Below are 14,742 nucleotides of genomic sequence, written 5' to 3' on the forward strand. Positions count from 1 at the left end.
TAAATATACTATCAAAGAAAATGGCATGAGTGTCTCCTATCTTGATATATGTGACTTGGTTCAGTGACTGGACAAGAGAATGAGGTGGCAGCAGTGAGAAATAACGAAATCACAGAGAGGGAAGAGCAGTGGAAATAACTTTAACCTTCCACTTAGGGTAGTGGAACATCTTATTGCCAGAGTTGGTTTTACATCCCAGAGTGCTTGGTGGTCAAGGGCACTTCATTTTCAGAAAATTAGCCCAGGGCCAGAAGTCCCTCATGCCTATTTTAAGTCACTCTGGTCGTAGTCAGCTAGACCACTTGCCACTTCACATTTGTCTGCATGTCTGTTGTGGGATGTAAATGAGCCCCCAGATGGTGTCTGAACCAAGCCCGTGGAACTCTGGGGACTCAGAGCAGATGACTGAGGGGAGGTGACAACTCAGGGGTGAGGAATCTGATTGTAGGGAGAATGAGGGAAGAAGCCACACTGGAGATGTGTAGATAGAGGCAACCCTGCTAGTTTAGATAAATAGGTGATTGATATAGAAAATATATTATTATTAGTACTTACCATTTTTTAGTTTATATAGCCACAATGAGAAATCATGAGCTCCATCTTTCAAATTTTGGGGATATGGTGAATGTCTTGTCCTTTGCAACCAACAAAGACGAGAGCAACAAAGATAGTCAGCTCTTTTCTCTAACATTGGCTGGAGTTTCTAGATCCTTCACTCATATCATACCTCACACAAATCCTTATAAATCAACAGAATCAATCCTAGAATGGTTAATGTTGTCCCCAAATCAGAAATGGTATCACTTAAATTACCAAGATGGAAAAGGACATCTTTTACAGATTAGGTCAAATAACCTTCAGTGTGCCCACATTCAGTGCCTGAAACTGTTCTAGGCCCCAGGCTATAGGGATTAAAGGTACAGACTTGACATTCAGGTGGGTAGGGGAGAAACAAAGAAAATAGAATTCTAAGCAGTACTTGTGAGTCATGATAGAGTGGTCTTGAACTCCCGATGGAAGCAGGTTAACTAAGAGCTTCCTGAAAATGACATTGCTTTTATATTGAAGTGTGAATGGAAGTTATTTATGAAACAGGGGAGTTAGAGATATTCTGGGGCTGGTGAGCCCTGTGAAAAAAGAGAAACACAGTGTACATACTAGGAACTGTAGAAATCGTGGGGTACCTGGAGCTTAAAATTGAAGACAGAACTTTGTAAGTCTGTCTCTTCATTTCCAGGGAATCTGTAAGGAAAATAGGAGTGAAGACAAGAACTTCAAGAACAAGAACTTCATAATTTTACTGGAGGCTGCTTTTCCCATTATTGTCTTCTTTTGGGAGTTTGGTGATCTAATTCAGGTGGTGGTGTTTTCATGTCAACATTGATACTTGTTAGAGGATTGACACTCATCTGTGTCCTCTCATGTGTAATATGTCACTCTGTGTCTTGTTATAGCTGCTGCCTATCCATACTCTGAGGCTTGGTGTGGAAGTGGATTCCTTTGATGGGCACCATTACATTTCTTCAATTGTTCCTGGTGGTCCTGTTGATATGCTGAACCTTCTACAGCTAGAGGATGAGCTTCTTGAGGTAAAGTTTATGTGAGGAAGAAAGATACCAAGCACGAAATTTTTAAATTCTAGGCAAATGTGTCCACTGAGTTACAGTGTCACCAATGCCAATGTAATGTGAACCTTTTAGATTGGAAAACAGAGTAAATTGGATGACAAAAGGAAACCAATTTCACTCCATCAGTTCATTTTTGCCATATGCTAAGGCTCCTAAGAGGTCCTTTTTTTTTAAAAAAAAATAATTTTTAAAAATTCTTTTTAGTTATACATGATAGTAGAATGTATTTTGATATTATACATTATATATGGAGTACAGCTTCCCATTCTTGTGGTTATACATGATGTAGAGTTACACTGGTCATGTATTTATAAATGAATGCAGGAAAGTTATGTCCATTTTATTCTACTGTCTCTCCCATCCCCCTTAGCTTCCCCTCATTTCCCTCTGTTCCAATCTGGTGAACCTCCACTTATCTCTCCCCTCCACCTATTTTTGAGTCAGCATCCACATATCAGAACATTCGTCCCTTTTTTGGGGGGATTGGTTTATTTCACTTAGCCTGATAGCCTTCAGTTCCATCCATTTACTGGTAAATGTCATAATTTCATTCTTCTTTATGGGAGTGTAGTCCATACATTTTCTTTATGCATTCACTGAGATATCCTTTTTAATGTGTATCAAAATGATGTACTAAGAAAGGAGTTTGACAGCATAATTTGTCTTTTTCTAAGCAAAATGTTAAGAATCCAATCCCTGACCCTAGGTCTTTGCAACACGTAGTCACATTTATACATTGATAATTTCTAATAAGGATTAGAGCTGAACAACTTCAGGCACATGTACAGTTGACTTACATGTAGATGCTTTTGGGATAGTCTGCTTAAAACTCCCTGTCCACAGGGTGGCCTCCAGTGGGTTTGCTCAGGCTCCCGAGCCTCTCCTCAAAGAAGTTCTATAGTAGCTTTGAAATGATTTTCCCTAGAGATTTAAATAATTGGAAAATTCAGTGTTAACAAACAAAATAATCACAAAACCCCAACTTTTACAGATAAGAAAACAAGATGCTAACTCCCCAACTTCATACACAAAATTAGTGGTAGAGTGTTAACTTTAGCTCATGTTTCCTAACTCCTATTTCATTGTTGTTGTTTTTTTTTCAAATACAACATACTATCTCCTGAGCTCCTGAAAGAGATATAGGAACAGCCAAGCAAGAAGACTACAGAGAAGAAGGTTATTTCAAGAGTTAGGATTTACAACAGCCAGGCACTGTGGTACACTCCGATAATCCTAGCAGCTTAGGAAGCTGAGGCAGGAGGATGGCGAGTTCAAAGACCAGCTTTAGCAACTTAGTGAAACCCTGTCTCAAAACAAAACATAAAAAGGGGTTGGGATATGGCTCAGTGGTTAAGCGCCCCAGGTTCAATCCCTTGTTTAAAAACAACAACAAAAAAACCCAAAATCAACCTAATAGCCTTATCCAAGATCAGACTCTCATGGACCCTGACTTCTATTTAAAATTTATGTTTGCTCAAAGCGAAATGAGAAGGATGGTACATGGTTTTCATGATGGGTGCAATTACAGTTTGTTTGTAATGTCCTCCCACCTAAGGGAGTATATTGAGAATTCTGGGTTGAATTTCAAGGGAAGAGTGCTTTGACTGGTTATCAACTTCTGACATAGTGTTGGAGGACAGGGTGTTGGAGTCCTTTTTTTGAGATGTGGAAAGTTGCTTATTTTTTGAATTTAGATTTTTTACTGATTCAAAACATTAAAATTTTACACGTGGGGTGGGCATGGTGGTACACATCTGTAATCTCAGTGGTTTGGGAGGCTGAATCAGGAGGATCTCATGTTCAAAGCCAGCCTCAGCAATTTAGCAAGACTTTGTCTCAAAAAAAAAAAAAAGTTAATGGGGCAACAAGTGATGTTTTGATAGATGTATACATTGTATAATGTTTGTCAGATTCAACATATTTATCTCCTCAAGAGTTGGTCATCTTAGAGGTGTTGACAAGTGATCTTGGTCTACTTATTATAGATTCATGCCCTCAGTTTTACTAGATGATTTAGCTTTCTTTCTGATGCTGGGATTGGGTCTTCCTCTGCTAGTTGGCAGGATATGGGCAATGAGGATTCCGCAATCTGTGGATTGAAGGCTATTGCTATCATATGTAGTTGTTAGGTGGTGAGAAATGAGATATGTTTGGGAGGTGTGAGGCATGAGTTAAACCAACTTAGTTAATTTTATTATTTTAGGTAATGTCACAGAAAATTTACCATTTTAACTTTTTAAATGTAAAATTTAGTGACACAAAGTATTAATCACTACTAGTAAGTGATCTGGGCTAAAGAAACCTTGGCTGGATTGGGATCGAGCAGGTATAGGTGATCCCAGCCATCAACTGAAGGTTCCATGCTTCAGCTGAGATTAGAATGCATGGGCCTTCCACCCCAAAATGTTGTGTTTTGAATTCTGAAATACAGATTTCTGATGAAGGAACTTAGGGTAGGGAAGGAAACCCAGGTTTGAAAGTCAGAATAGCTCCTTTGGGTTCTGAATTTGCCACAACTTGCCCTGTGTCTCTTGGCATGTAAGTTAACTTTTTTTAAAAATGTATTTTTTAGCTGTTGATGGACCTTTATTTAATTTATTATTTATATGCAGTACTGATAATAGGACCCAGTGCCTCCCACATGCTAGGCAAGTGCTCTACCCCTGAGCCACGACCCCAGCCCATCACTTAACATTTTGAGGAGTCCATTTCTTCATTAAATGCCATTTCACTGTGTGTTTGTAATGATCTAACAAAATGCCATCCGTGTACCTTACTGTGAAGAGCTGGCCTCGGTATCCCCATGACGAAGTCATGTTAACAAGCTTGGGGGCTGAGATGAGGATTGAAGGTGGTAGTACAGGGTGACAGCACTTGGGCAGAATTCTGTGTTCTGGAAGTGTGTATACACATGTGCATTTTTCTGATGAAAAGAGTTGGATAATTGAGACTTTACAGCTTTTAAGAAGGTCTCAAGTTGAGGGACCTTGAGAAATATTGTGAATTTTAAAATAATAATTGGCTGCTTCTGAGTAACTGAATATAGACATAAAAGGCCTCTGTAAAATTAGCCAAATAAAGTCCTTGACTTGTGTGTGTGTGTGTGTGTGTGTATGTGTGTGTGTGTGTGTGTGTGTGTGTGTGTGTGTGTGTGTGTGTGTGTAATGTACTCCTTAGATCTTAAAACCAGAAACACAAATATGCTTTGGGGTTAGAACACTATGCCAAGTCTCAGCCCAAAGCAGCCGTTTACAACAGCCATAAATCCCCTTAGATAGGAGTTGGTAATGGGAAATGTGACCAATCCCTTTAGCAAGAGAAAGTAGTGAGGAGGACTACTAGGCACTGCTGTAATAATTGGAGACAATTCAAATTAATAAATAATGAGCTAAATAAATATTTAAAGGTACTCCAAGATAAAAACCCAAGAAGTGACTTTCTAATTTGTTGAAGTGAAACACAAAATAATACTTGTGTATGGGTAGGATTCCTGCTTTGATCATATCTACTTGCTATTTTTAATATGGGTTGCTATCCATTTAAGTGACTTTAGGTCTTTCTGTGCTTATATCATCAATTGGTACTATGGATATGGTGGGTACCTCCGAGCCCTTTCTTGCATAAAGGTTGACTTACAGTTCTTCCAAGGAAAAACCTTTTGTCTTCTGACAAACCTGCTGTCCCCTGGACCCCTTCATTGTCGTAAAAACTGGGGAGGTGATATTTACTTTTCCAGTAGAGACAGCTCCCTAAAGTGCATGTGGGTCCCTCTACCATGTGGTGCTTTCTTTGTAAATAATTAAGTGGCAGGGAGATGTCTGGCCTGATGGCTAAGTGCTGGGTAGGTTACAGGCTTGAGAGTGGTTCCCAGGGATGATGTCTCCAGACTCCTCCCGCTGCTGATGAGATGCTGCCAGCAACCCAATGTACTTAAATTCTCTGGTGCAATGACAGGTCTGTGGAAAGGCTGTTCCCAGTAAAGTTGGCCCAGTCAGTTATCTGAACATTAGCACTATACCTGTCAGAAATAAATTTCATTAAAACTAATAATGTTGCTAACCCCTCCCAGGAAGGTAGAAGTCAGATATGAAAAGATTGTTGTGCCTGAATTCTGTCCATGCCTCAGCTTTTGGGGAGGAACAGACAGGTTAGCTTTTAGTGACCAATAGTCAGAAGTGAGAGAACTCTTTAAAGTAATAAATGTAATCTTTCTAAAATCATCTTTGGTGCAAAGTATTATTATCATTATATACCAAAATGATATAAAATGTAGATAATTTTTCATGAGGAAGATTAATCATTAGTAGGGAATAGTTCTCTTTTTTAAACATGAAACACTTGAATGAAATAACTTGAAATTGACACTTCCTACATAACTTGATGGCTGCATCAGCAAAACTTACAAGAATGGAGCAAGTTATGTATATTGCTTTTCTATAGAAGCGATTTTTCTAGGATGGTATTAAGAGTGAAAGGATGTTGAACCGATGTTAAATTTTGATAGCCATGCATCTAAGATTTTATCACCTTTACATTGTAAGGTGAGCAGTTTTAAACAATCTTAAGTTTAGTGTTAACATCTATAGTGATATTATTATTCTTGTGAAAGGAAATGGTCTTGATAAGGCTGTAAGTGATATTTAGTGCATTTTAGGAGAGGTTGGTAGAAGTAGATGAGAGAACAATACTGGTGCACCCATAGGAGAAGCCGTGGAGCTGTGAAGAATCAGATCACTCATCTAGTAACTGTTGTACTCTGCACACATTTTACAATTCATTCATTCAAGTTCAGTAAAGATTCAGTCTTAATTTTGTTAAATAGGATTTCTAACATTTTTAGGGACTGTTGAGATAATATGACTAGGTCCTTTGTTTAAAGAGAGCATAAATGATATCCCATTCAAATTCGGATAGATTGATAACAAGAGGTTTTTTTGTCTCTTCATTTGGGGCCTCCTCAGTGATCACTTACCCCTTGTCCTTCTAGGTCAATGGTGTGCAGCTTTATGGAAAATCTCGTCGAGAAGCAGTTTCCTTTCTTAAAGAAGTGCCACCCCCTTTTACCTTGGTTTGCTGTCGGCGGCTATTTGACGATGAAGCCTCTGTAGATGAACCAATGACTACTGAAACCCTTCTTCCTGAGATGGAGGTACTGAATGCATATACTACACTTCCCATAGGCATGCACATTCAGTAAGGATACCCCAAAGAATGTACTACAGGGTTAAGAGTGGAGAACCAACCCTGCTCTACTCCTTTATATTTAACTGAGGCAAACAATGCATCACTTTTTCAGGTTGTTATTTTCACTTACCATCCTAAAACTCTTTTCCTCAAAGTGTTGGTGACATTGATGTGCATGCATTTTGATTTTAGTAATTGCCTGCACTCATTGCTTTTGGCTCCTGGTTCAACTCAATTCATCTTAATAAGGTTAAGATTTTGGTGGATGTTGAATATCTAATGATCTTTTCTTTCTCAGAGCCTTAAAAATAAGAAGATGTGTGATCAGTTTTGAAGTGAGTCTAAAAGTTGCCATAAAAACTTTTAGAAGGCCAGAGAATGAAATAACTTTATCTGCTGTTGGAACTCTTTCTAAGAGCATTGTAATTTCAAAAAGAGTTTTGAGCACATATTTTGCCATCATGAGCCCTTGGTAATTGCATGTTTGTGCCACTTCTCCTGTTTCCAGACGCTTAGGTTATAATTCCATTCATACCAGCTTAGGTGCACGGGCTTCCTTTCTACCTGCCTTTGGTCAGGATTTCAAATTACATGGACTCTAATCCTGCCTTTAGCACTTAATATTCATGAATCTTGGGAAAATAACCTTGTTTTCTCTTCATATTCTTCTGAAAAATGGTGCCCTGATTAGAGCTTACACATCTCATGCGTTTATGTAAGAAGCAATAAATGTGCAAAATAAATAATATGTGCAAAGACCTTCCTGTGATGGCTTGAGTGTGGAAAGTACGCCACAAAAGTTAGTGATCACTTTTCTTGACTGCTGCAGTCCACCAATCTTTGTTTTCTGATTTTCTAAAGTACATTGGAATCTAGTACTAACTTACAGTCACAGATCCGTCAGTATGTATCCATCTTGTTTTTCCAAGAAGACTGTCAATTCCTCTCGGTCAGAGGCCAACTCTTAAAATTATTATTATTTTTTATTATCTCATAATGCTTTTATTCTGTACTGGGCAAATAAAAAGGAAATTTTTTGATAATTGATTGACAATCTTTTTTTTTTTTTAATGTATATCTTTTGCAAAAAGAAAAAAAAAATCAAGTTTGGAACTCAAATGCCAAACTTTTGTGACTTGCTATCCTTAATGAAATGAAATATGGGTGGTGGCTTCCCTTTGAGGGCTGATAAAAATGCCTTTAATCTAATCCTATAAGGTGTGTAAATCACCAACCCAGCTTGCTGACTCTGTGCTCCCATCTGTCATGCTTTACCACAATGGGTGAACAACAGCTTGAATTATGCCAAACGTCAATCTGGCTGCCCATTAGTTGATTGCTTTCCATTTTGTAAATATAAGAATTATGCAAAATTGATTATATCAAAGTGATATATTTCCGGTTGTTGCATGATATCTTATGCACTTGGGATGCCTTGAAATTTCTATAAACTTGTGTTAATTGTATGTGGTTTCCTAAAGTCCTGACTTTCTTTTCCATCTCTCTCTTTTTTCACTTATACTGATACCATCTTATTTTATTAAACTATCTGGTTAGGTGGCTCAGCCAAAATTCAAACACTCATTAATCAGTGAGGGTATTAAGTTCCCAGTAAGACATTAATCATATTGTATTAGCCATTGGAACTGTGCATTTTATTGGAAGATATGAGTGTTTTCTTTTTAACTATATCACTTCATCATATCAGGCTGAAATATACAGAGGTTATTGATCTAGAACATTTCTACTTATTTCAGGTTATATAATCTAAGAACAAGGAAATTGTTCCTACATTCAGATTCCATCTTCCATGGACTGGGTGTTGATCTTCCATGTCCTACCAGCAACTTGCATCTGGACCAGTCCTAATTTTGGGGGGTTGGAAACTGAGGATTAATTCAGGGGTTCTTTACCACTGAGTCACATCTCCAGTCCTTTTTATTTTTTAGTTTGAGACAGGGTCTTACTTGGCCTTGAACTTGTAATTCTCCTGCCCTTCTGCCTCAACCTCCTTAGTCACTGGTATTGTAGGCATGGGCGGCCAGGCCCTGCATAAGAATGTTTTTGTACTAACTGTGGTGACTTCCTCTTCAAATGATAGACTCTGCCTCCCTTCCTTTAATTCAATTAAATGAGTTTTCTTATATGGGTCACTCAAAATTATGTTAGTAGAAATGATACATTTTCATTTTATATTCTGAGAACAAACCCAAAATTTCAAGAAATCTGCTTTTAAAACTTGTTATTTAGTATATAACTTTACTAAGAAGGAGTTTTAAGAGAAACACACTCAAAAGTAGATGATTAAATAATGCATTGGACAGATATTTATCCAGTGCAGCCAGGCAGCAGGAGTCAAGTGGAAGTCTGCAGGAGCTCTCAAAGAGCCTCCATTCTAGTCCAGGAGCCAGCCTTTTTGTTAGTTGTGAGGGCCATAAAGCAAAAGAAGGAATTTCTTGAGTGTTATGCAAAAGGTCAGAGTTATGTTGGGGAAGATGAACTGGATGACAACAATATAATGCTATAAATAAAAACACAAGGGTTATGAAGTAGGCATTGTCCTCCTGCATAGTGGACTCATTGATCTTTTTGTTTAGCTTCCTGGAATTCCACATAGCTGTGGCTATTCTTCCTGAAAGGACAGGAAGTCTGGAATAAAAGACTTTGGGTTGTCAAGTCAAGAAAAGTATGCTAGACACTTGGGCTGGCCTTTCCTCTAAGATCAGATTTTCATTATTTCAACTCAGTGATTGTAATAGCTTTCAGTCACTGTGTCAAAATACCTAAGCAGAAGAGCTTAAAGGAGGAAAACTTTATTTTGGTTCACAGTTTCAGAGGTTTCAGTTCAAGGTCTGCCGGCTCCATTGTTTTGAGCTTGTGGTGAGGCAGAACATCATGGAAGAAGGGCATTGGAGAAAAGCTGCTCAGTTTATGATGGCCAGAAAGCAGAGAGATAGCAAGCAAGGGGCCAGGGGCAAGATACACCCCTGAAGGGCATGTCCCCAGTGGCCTACTGCCTCTAACTTGGCCCTACCTCTTACATTCTCCACCACCTCTAATAATGCCATTAAATTATGAAGCTAGTGGTGGATTAATTCACTGATGAGGTCAGAGCCCTTGGGATTCAGTCACTTCCCCTAAGCCCCACGTCTGACCATTGCTGCATTGGGGACCAAGCCTTCAACATCTGAATCTTTGGGACATTGCAGATCCAAATGATAATGTTGATTTTTACATATTTTTAGAATCACACAATGCTTAAGGACTTGGATTTCTTTTTTCTAACTTTATTTTTCTAGTGAAATCCCCCTGTGAATTATAAAACTGTGACATTTTATTAGGTAGTGAAGTTTTTATTGAAAGGACTCAACAGAAGTGATTTCTCTGTGTCCTGCTCTGGCTTCTCTCTGTGTTGACATTGTTTTCTGTCTTTCATTATAATTATGAATCTAGGTATTGCTTTTTAAATATCTTGTATGTTTCTTAGTTTATGTGATGTTTTTGTTTTTACTTAAATTGCATATTTTTCCTTTTATGCTTCTAATGGGATGACAGAACTCATTGAAGTATAAGAGGTTAGTGTTAATACTTTCAATGGAAAATATATTTTACATTAAAAAAACATTGTATGGACAAACTGCATTTTTAAATGCTTGAATTTTTAAGAACATCTATGTCATCCTACATTGTGTATGCCTGGTGCATGCCCCTTTTTAAAAGAACAAGAAGGAAAACTACTCATGTCGAAGAGAATTCCCAATTTGAAAATAAACTGTGAGATTCCTAATATTTTCATTCTTTTCAGGAAAGAAAGGACTGTTTGGAAGCAATTATCTTCTTTGGTTTTTCAGGTTGAAAACAGGATAGATGTCAGTCCTGAAGATGAGGATGATGGGGAATTAGCTTTGTGGTCTCCTGAAGTCAAGATTGTTGAGCTAGTGAAAGACCATAAAGGCTTGGGGTTCAGCATTCTGGATTACCAGGTAAAAGAGCCTGTATAGAGGTTGATTTGATTTGCCGGTGGTTGTTTCTGTTTCTGTTTTGGTTTGGTTAGTTATGTGAAGTAGCAATTGTTTAAGGTACCTATTTTGACTTAAGCAAAACTGAATCCCAAAGAAGGGATATGATACTTCCAATTGTTACCTTTAAAATCAGTTGCTCTCATAGAGCTCACCTATTAATCTCAATGAATAAGTAGAAATATTCTTGGTGAGATTACATGTTTTTATTAATATATATATATAACATCTATGCATTTACATACTTACAATCACTCTGGTTCTAACTAAAGTTACTGCTCCCTTTTGGAAGGGAGATGAAAGATCATGATTGAACATGTATCTATATATTATACAGTTTACCAGTTACTGCTGTGTTTTTAGACTTCTGATTGTTTGGAAGAATTAAAACTGTTAGCAAAAAGTCTTTTACCTCTTTAGATGCATATTTTAATACTTTAGTGCTTCCTAAACACAGTGTGGTTTGATAAAGCAAAATGTCCTCTGTTGAGACATATAGAATGCCAGTGTTATAAAAATCAATTTTAAAAAAAAAATACAATAAGGCAATTGGGAACAAATTAAAAGAAAAATACTTTGAGCATTATGTCAGAACATTAAATTTTTTTTTTGTAAGTGTGATTTAAAGGTACTGAAATACATTATATGTATTTCATTTTTGCTGGCATATTTCTGTGCCAGATAACCCTCTATGTTGTTAGAATTACTTTTTGGAGTATTATTGGAGTATTATTGAACTGTGAGTTGGTGATTCCAAATGAATATTTTGGAAAATATTTTTATTAAGAAATATCAATATGATAGAATTCTGGAAGTTTACATATTGGTTAATATTAGGGCATATAAAGCAAGTAGCAGGGGCTATCTCTTTTCTCCCCTTCCCATTGTAGCCCTATTATCTAGCATCTATTAAGTGGTTTATAAATATTTGTACAATAATAAAGTTTAGATTAGCCAAAATTAATTGAATTTGGATGCACAAATTCAATGGGCATTTGTTAACCATTCTGATAAGTAGGATTTAACTTAGAAAGCATCTTTCAGATATGGTCTCAGATGTTCAGCTACTTTTCCATTATCATAGGATTCTATGTATTTGTATTCTTTTATACAGTAAGTATTTACATCCTAATGGTTGCTTTTACTTTCTCATGGACATTTTCTGCAAGTTTTATAGTTTGAATATCATAGATATTAAAACAAATGTTTCAAAATTTAAAAAATAAAATTTCAATGAAGGATGAAAAAACAAAAATCCCTTGATAGTGCTTATTACTTTAATCCTTAGTCGACAGGAACATCCCTTTATCAGCTCTGTGCTTTATACTTTAAAAAAAAAGTGTAGTCATTTTTAACTGGAATTTTTTTTCTTCACTCATCTGTATAGGTATGCATTCTAACTTCTATTGCTTTATTTATAAAAGTTTAGGTTTGTTTTTTCTCCTCAGATTCCTCATAATCATTGGCACACATACATTTATTTATTTCTACACAAATTATATAAAATAACTTCTATGCAAAATAATATTAAATATTCTGCTTGCCTTTGTGTTTCTTGGAAAATTGATAGGAAAAAATACATAATCTCTTAAATCTGTGTGTGTGTATGTGTGTGTGTGTTGCTGAGGACTGGAACCGGGTTTCTTGGATACTAGCTGAGTATTCTACCAGTGAGCTGAGCTACAACTCTATATCCCCTGAATGTTATTTTGATTCAAGTGAAAGGGTTCACCTTATTTATTTCTGAAGCTAAACCTTGTAAGAAAGAACAGTCAGTTTTAAATTTTAAATTGAATGTTTTTCTTAAGTTTAATCTTAAGTATACTCACAGATGGGCTTAGCACCTTTTCACCATTTGTCAATGGTACGTAAAACTGTTATCCGTTATGACATTCAGATGACAGGTAAACACAATTTAAAATTTGGTTTTGTGCAAGTTAATTAATCGATTATGCCATCTCTTGTTGTAATTAGGTAATAAATTCCAAAGTTCAAGAATATTTTTTGCAAGGCCAGACAGAGGTTTGGCAGAAGCCATGAAAGGCCGCGTTCCCTGCTATTACCGTATTCAATGTGTCCTGAATGAATTTATTAGGTTGCAGATTCCTGCCCTGCCAGGCTTAGCATATTTAGTGTAAGAAGTAAAGTAGGAAAATTTTAGTCACAAGGAGAAAGTATTAGCGTGGTAAAGCATCCAGGTTGTTCATTCTCAGCAGTAAAGAGATTGTACTTTTATCTTGGAATATTAATTTCAGTTAACCACTTTCCTCACTATGGGTTTTTCTCAAGAATAACAACTTACTGAAGAGCCTGGCAAAATTATGTTCATCTGTTCCATTGATGCTTATGTAGTTTCTCATCTATAAAATGGGGATTGTAACATCTAGCTAGAAGAATTGTGTACATTAAGTGAATTAATGTGTAAGAAGTAGGAAATGTTATATTATTGTGGAAATGTATTATTTACCATCATCTGATTTAGAAAATGAACACAAAGTTTTAAAAACTATCCTCAAAGATTATGCCATAAAACAATGTCTGAACTCTATCCTTTTTTAACTACCTAGTTATTTTAAGAAAAAAGGCTTTGTTTAGTGGAGTCTAAATTTAATTGTAAAATTGCATTCTAAAATGCAGCCAACTCTTGATGAGCCATATGTGAATTACCCAGTTGTGGATTATTGGGCAGAAGTTTGCTTTTTTACATAAATGAGAAGAACTTCAGGAAAATATGAGTGAGCAAGATAAAGGATCTTGAATCTGTTCATGGAATGATGGGGTGGCTGACTGCACAGGTCAGTGATTCAGAATATTGATAGAAGTTGCGTAACTGATCAAAGAAAAAAAGCATGCCTTTGTTTTAGTAGCTTTTTCCAAGAACAATTAGAAGACAAAAAATTTATTTTGGTGCTCTTGGTTTCAGAGGTTTTAGGCATTAGGTGGCTGACTCCATTTCTTGGGGCCTGAGGTGAGGCAGAACATCTTGGTGGAAGGGTGTGGTGAAGGAAAGATACTCAGAACATAACACCAGGAAGTAGATAAAGAGTTCTCTTCACACCAAGGGTAAAATATAAACTCCAAAGGCAGGATCCAAAGACCCCCCTCCTCCATTTGCACCCTACTTGCCTCCAGTTACCACCCCATTAATCCCTATCAGGTGATTAATTCACTGGTTAATTTAAGGCTCTCATAACCCAGTCATTTCACCTCTAACCTTTTTTTTGCATTGTCTCACTCATGAACTTTTGGGGGAAATTCACATTCCAAACCGTAGCAGTTTTTCTACCTGAAATGAAGAAGCAGAGTTCTACAAGTCAGTGCTATGGCCAAAGAGCAAAGTGGAAATTCTTCTCCATGAAAGGCATTTTAAATTAGATTGGGGCAAAGGGAAAAGAGAAAATAGCAGGGAAGACAATAAATATGCACATTGTAAGTTTTTCCTTAGATTTTAGTGTAGTAGCCTTTGTGGCTTTGATTTGAATAGAGGTAGAGTATTCATTTGTCTCAAATATACCTAGGCATTACTCTGTGTAGTAATTCATTAAAATCCTGCCTGGTATGAGTACCATACTGGAAAATTCACTGGTTCCTGTGTAACTAACTTCATGCCTTATAGGATTAGGTCATGGAAAACAATGAAGCATGTAATCTGTCAAGAGCATTAATATTATGGCGTGACTACTCTGTTTTTGCACAACTTAACTCATCAGAACTTGGTTTTAAGTTTTTATAGCTTAATTCTCACCAGGTTTAAGATGAGATTTCTACATCATGCCTTCGTTATATTTTAGTTTTCAGTTTCCTAGTGTGATATTATGTGTGATGTTTTTATTCCTCAGAATATTGTCTTCATGGAATATTATTAATATATTAATACTAACATTAATATAAATATAATAATAATAGATAAC

At 36.6% G+C, this 14,742-nt stretch overlaps 1 protein-coding gene across 5 annotated transcripts in view; it reads left to right on the forward strand.

Moving 5' to 3' along the window:
* Patj (PATJ crumbs cell polarity complex component) overlaps positions 1-14,742 on the forward strand; it is a 344,745-nt gene that overhangs the window by 67,769 nt on the left and 262,234 nt on the right. For all 5 annotated transcript variants that reach the window (XM_078026378.1, XM_078026375.1, XM_078026379.1 and 2 more), the window contains exons 15-17: positions 1,455-1,589; positions 6,616-6,777; positions 10,664-10,795. In XM_078026378.1, coding sequence (XP_077882504.1) covers positions 1,455-1,589; positions 6,616-6,777; positions 10,664-10,795 — 429 coding nt within the window. The remainder of the gene's footprint in view (positions 1-1,454; positions 1,590-6,615; positions 6,778-10,663; positions 10,796-14,742) is intronic.

Source organism: Ictidomys tridecemlineatus, chromosome 11, assembly GCF_052094955.1.
Source record: "Ictidomys tridecemlineatus isolate mIctTri1 chromosome 11, mIctTri1.hap1, whole genome shotgun sequence".
Lineage (NCBI taxonomy): Eukaryota > Metazoa > Chordata > Mammalia > Rodentia > Sciuridae > Ictidomys > Ictidomys tridecemlineatus.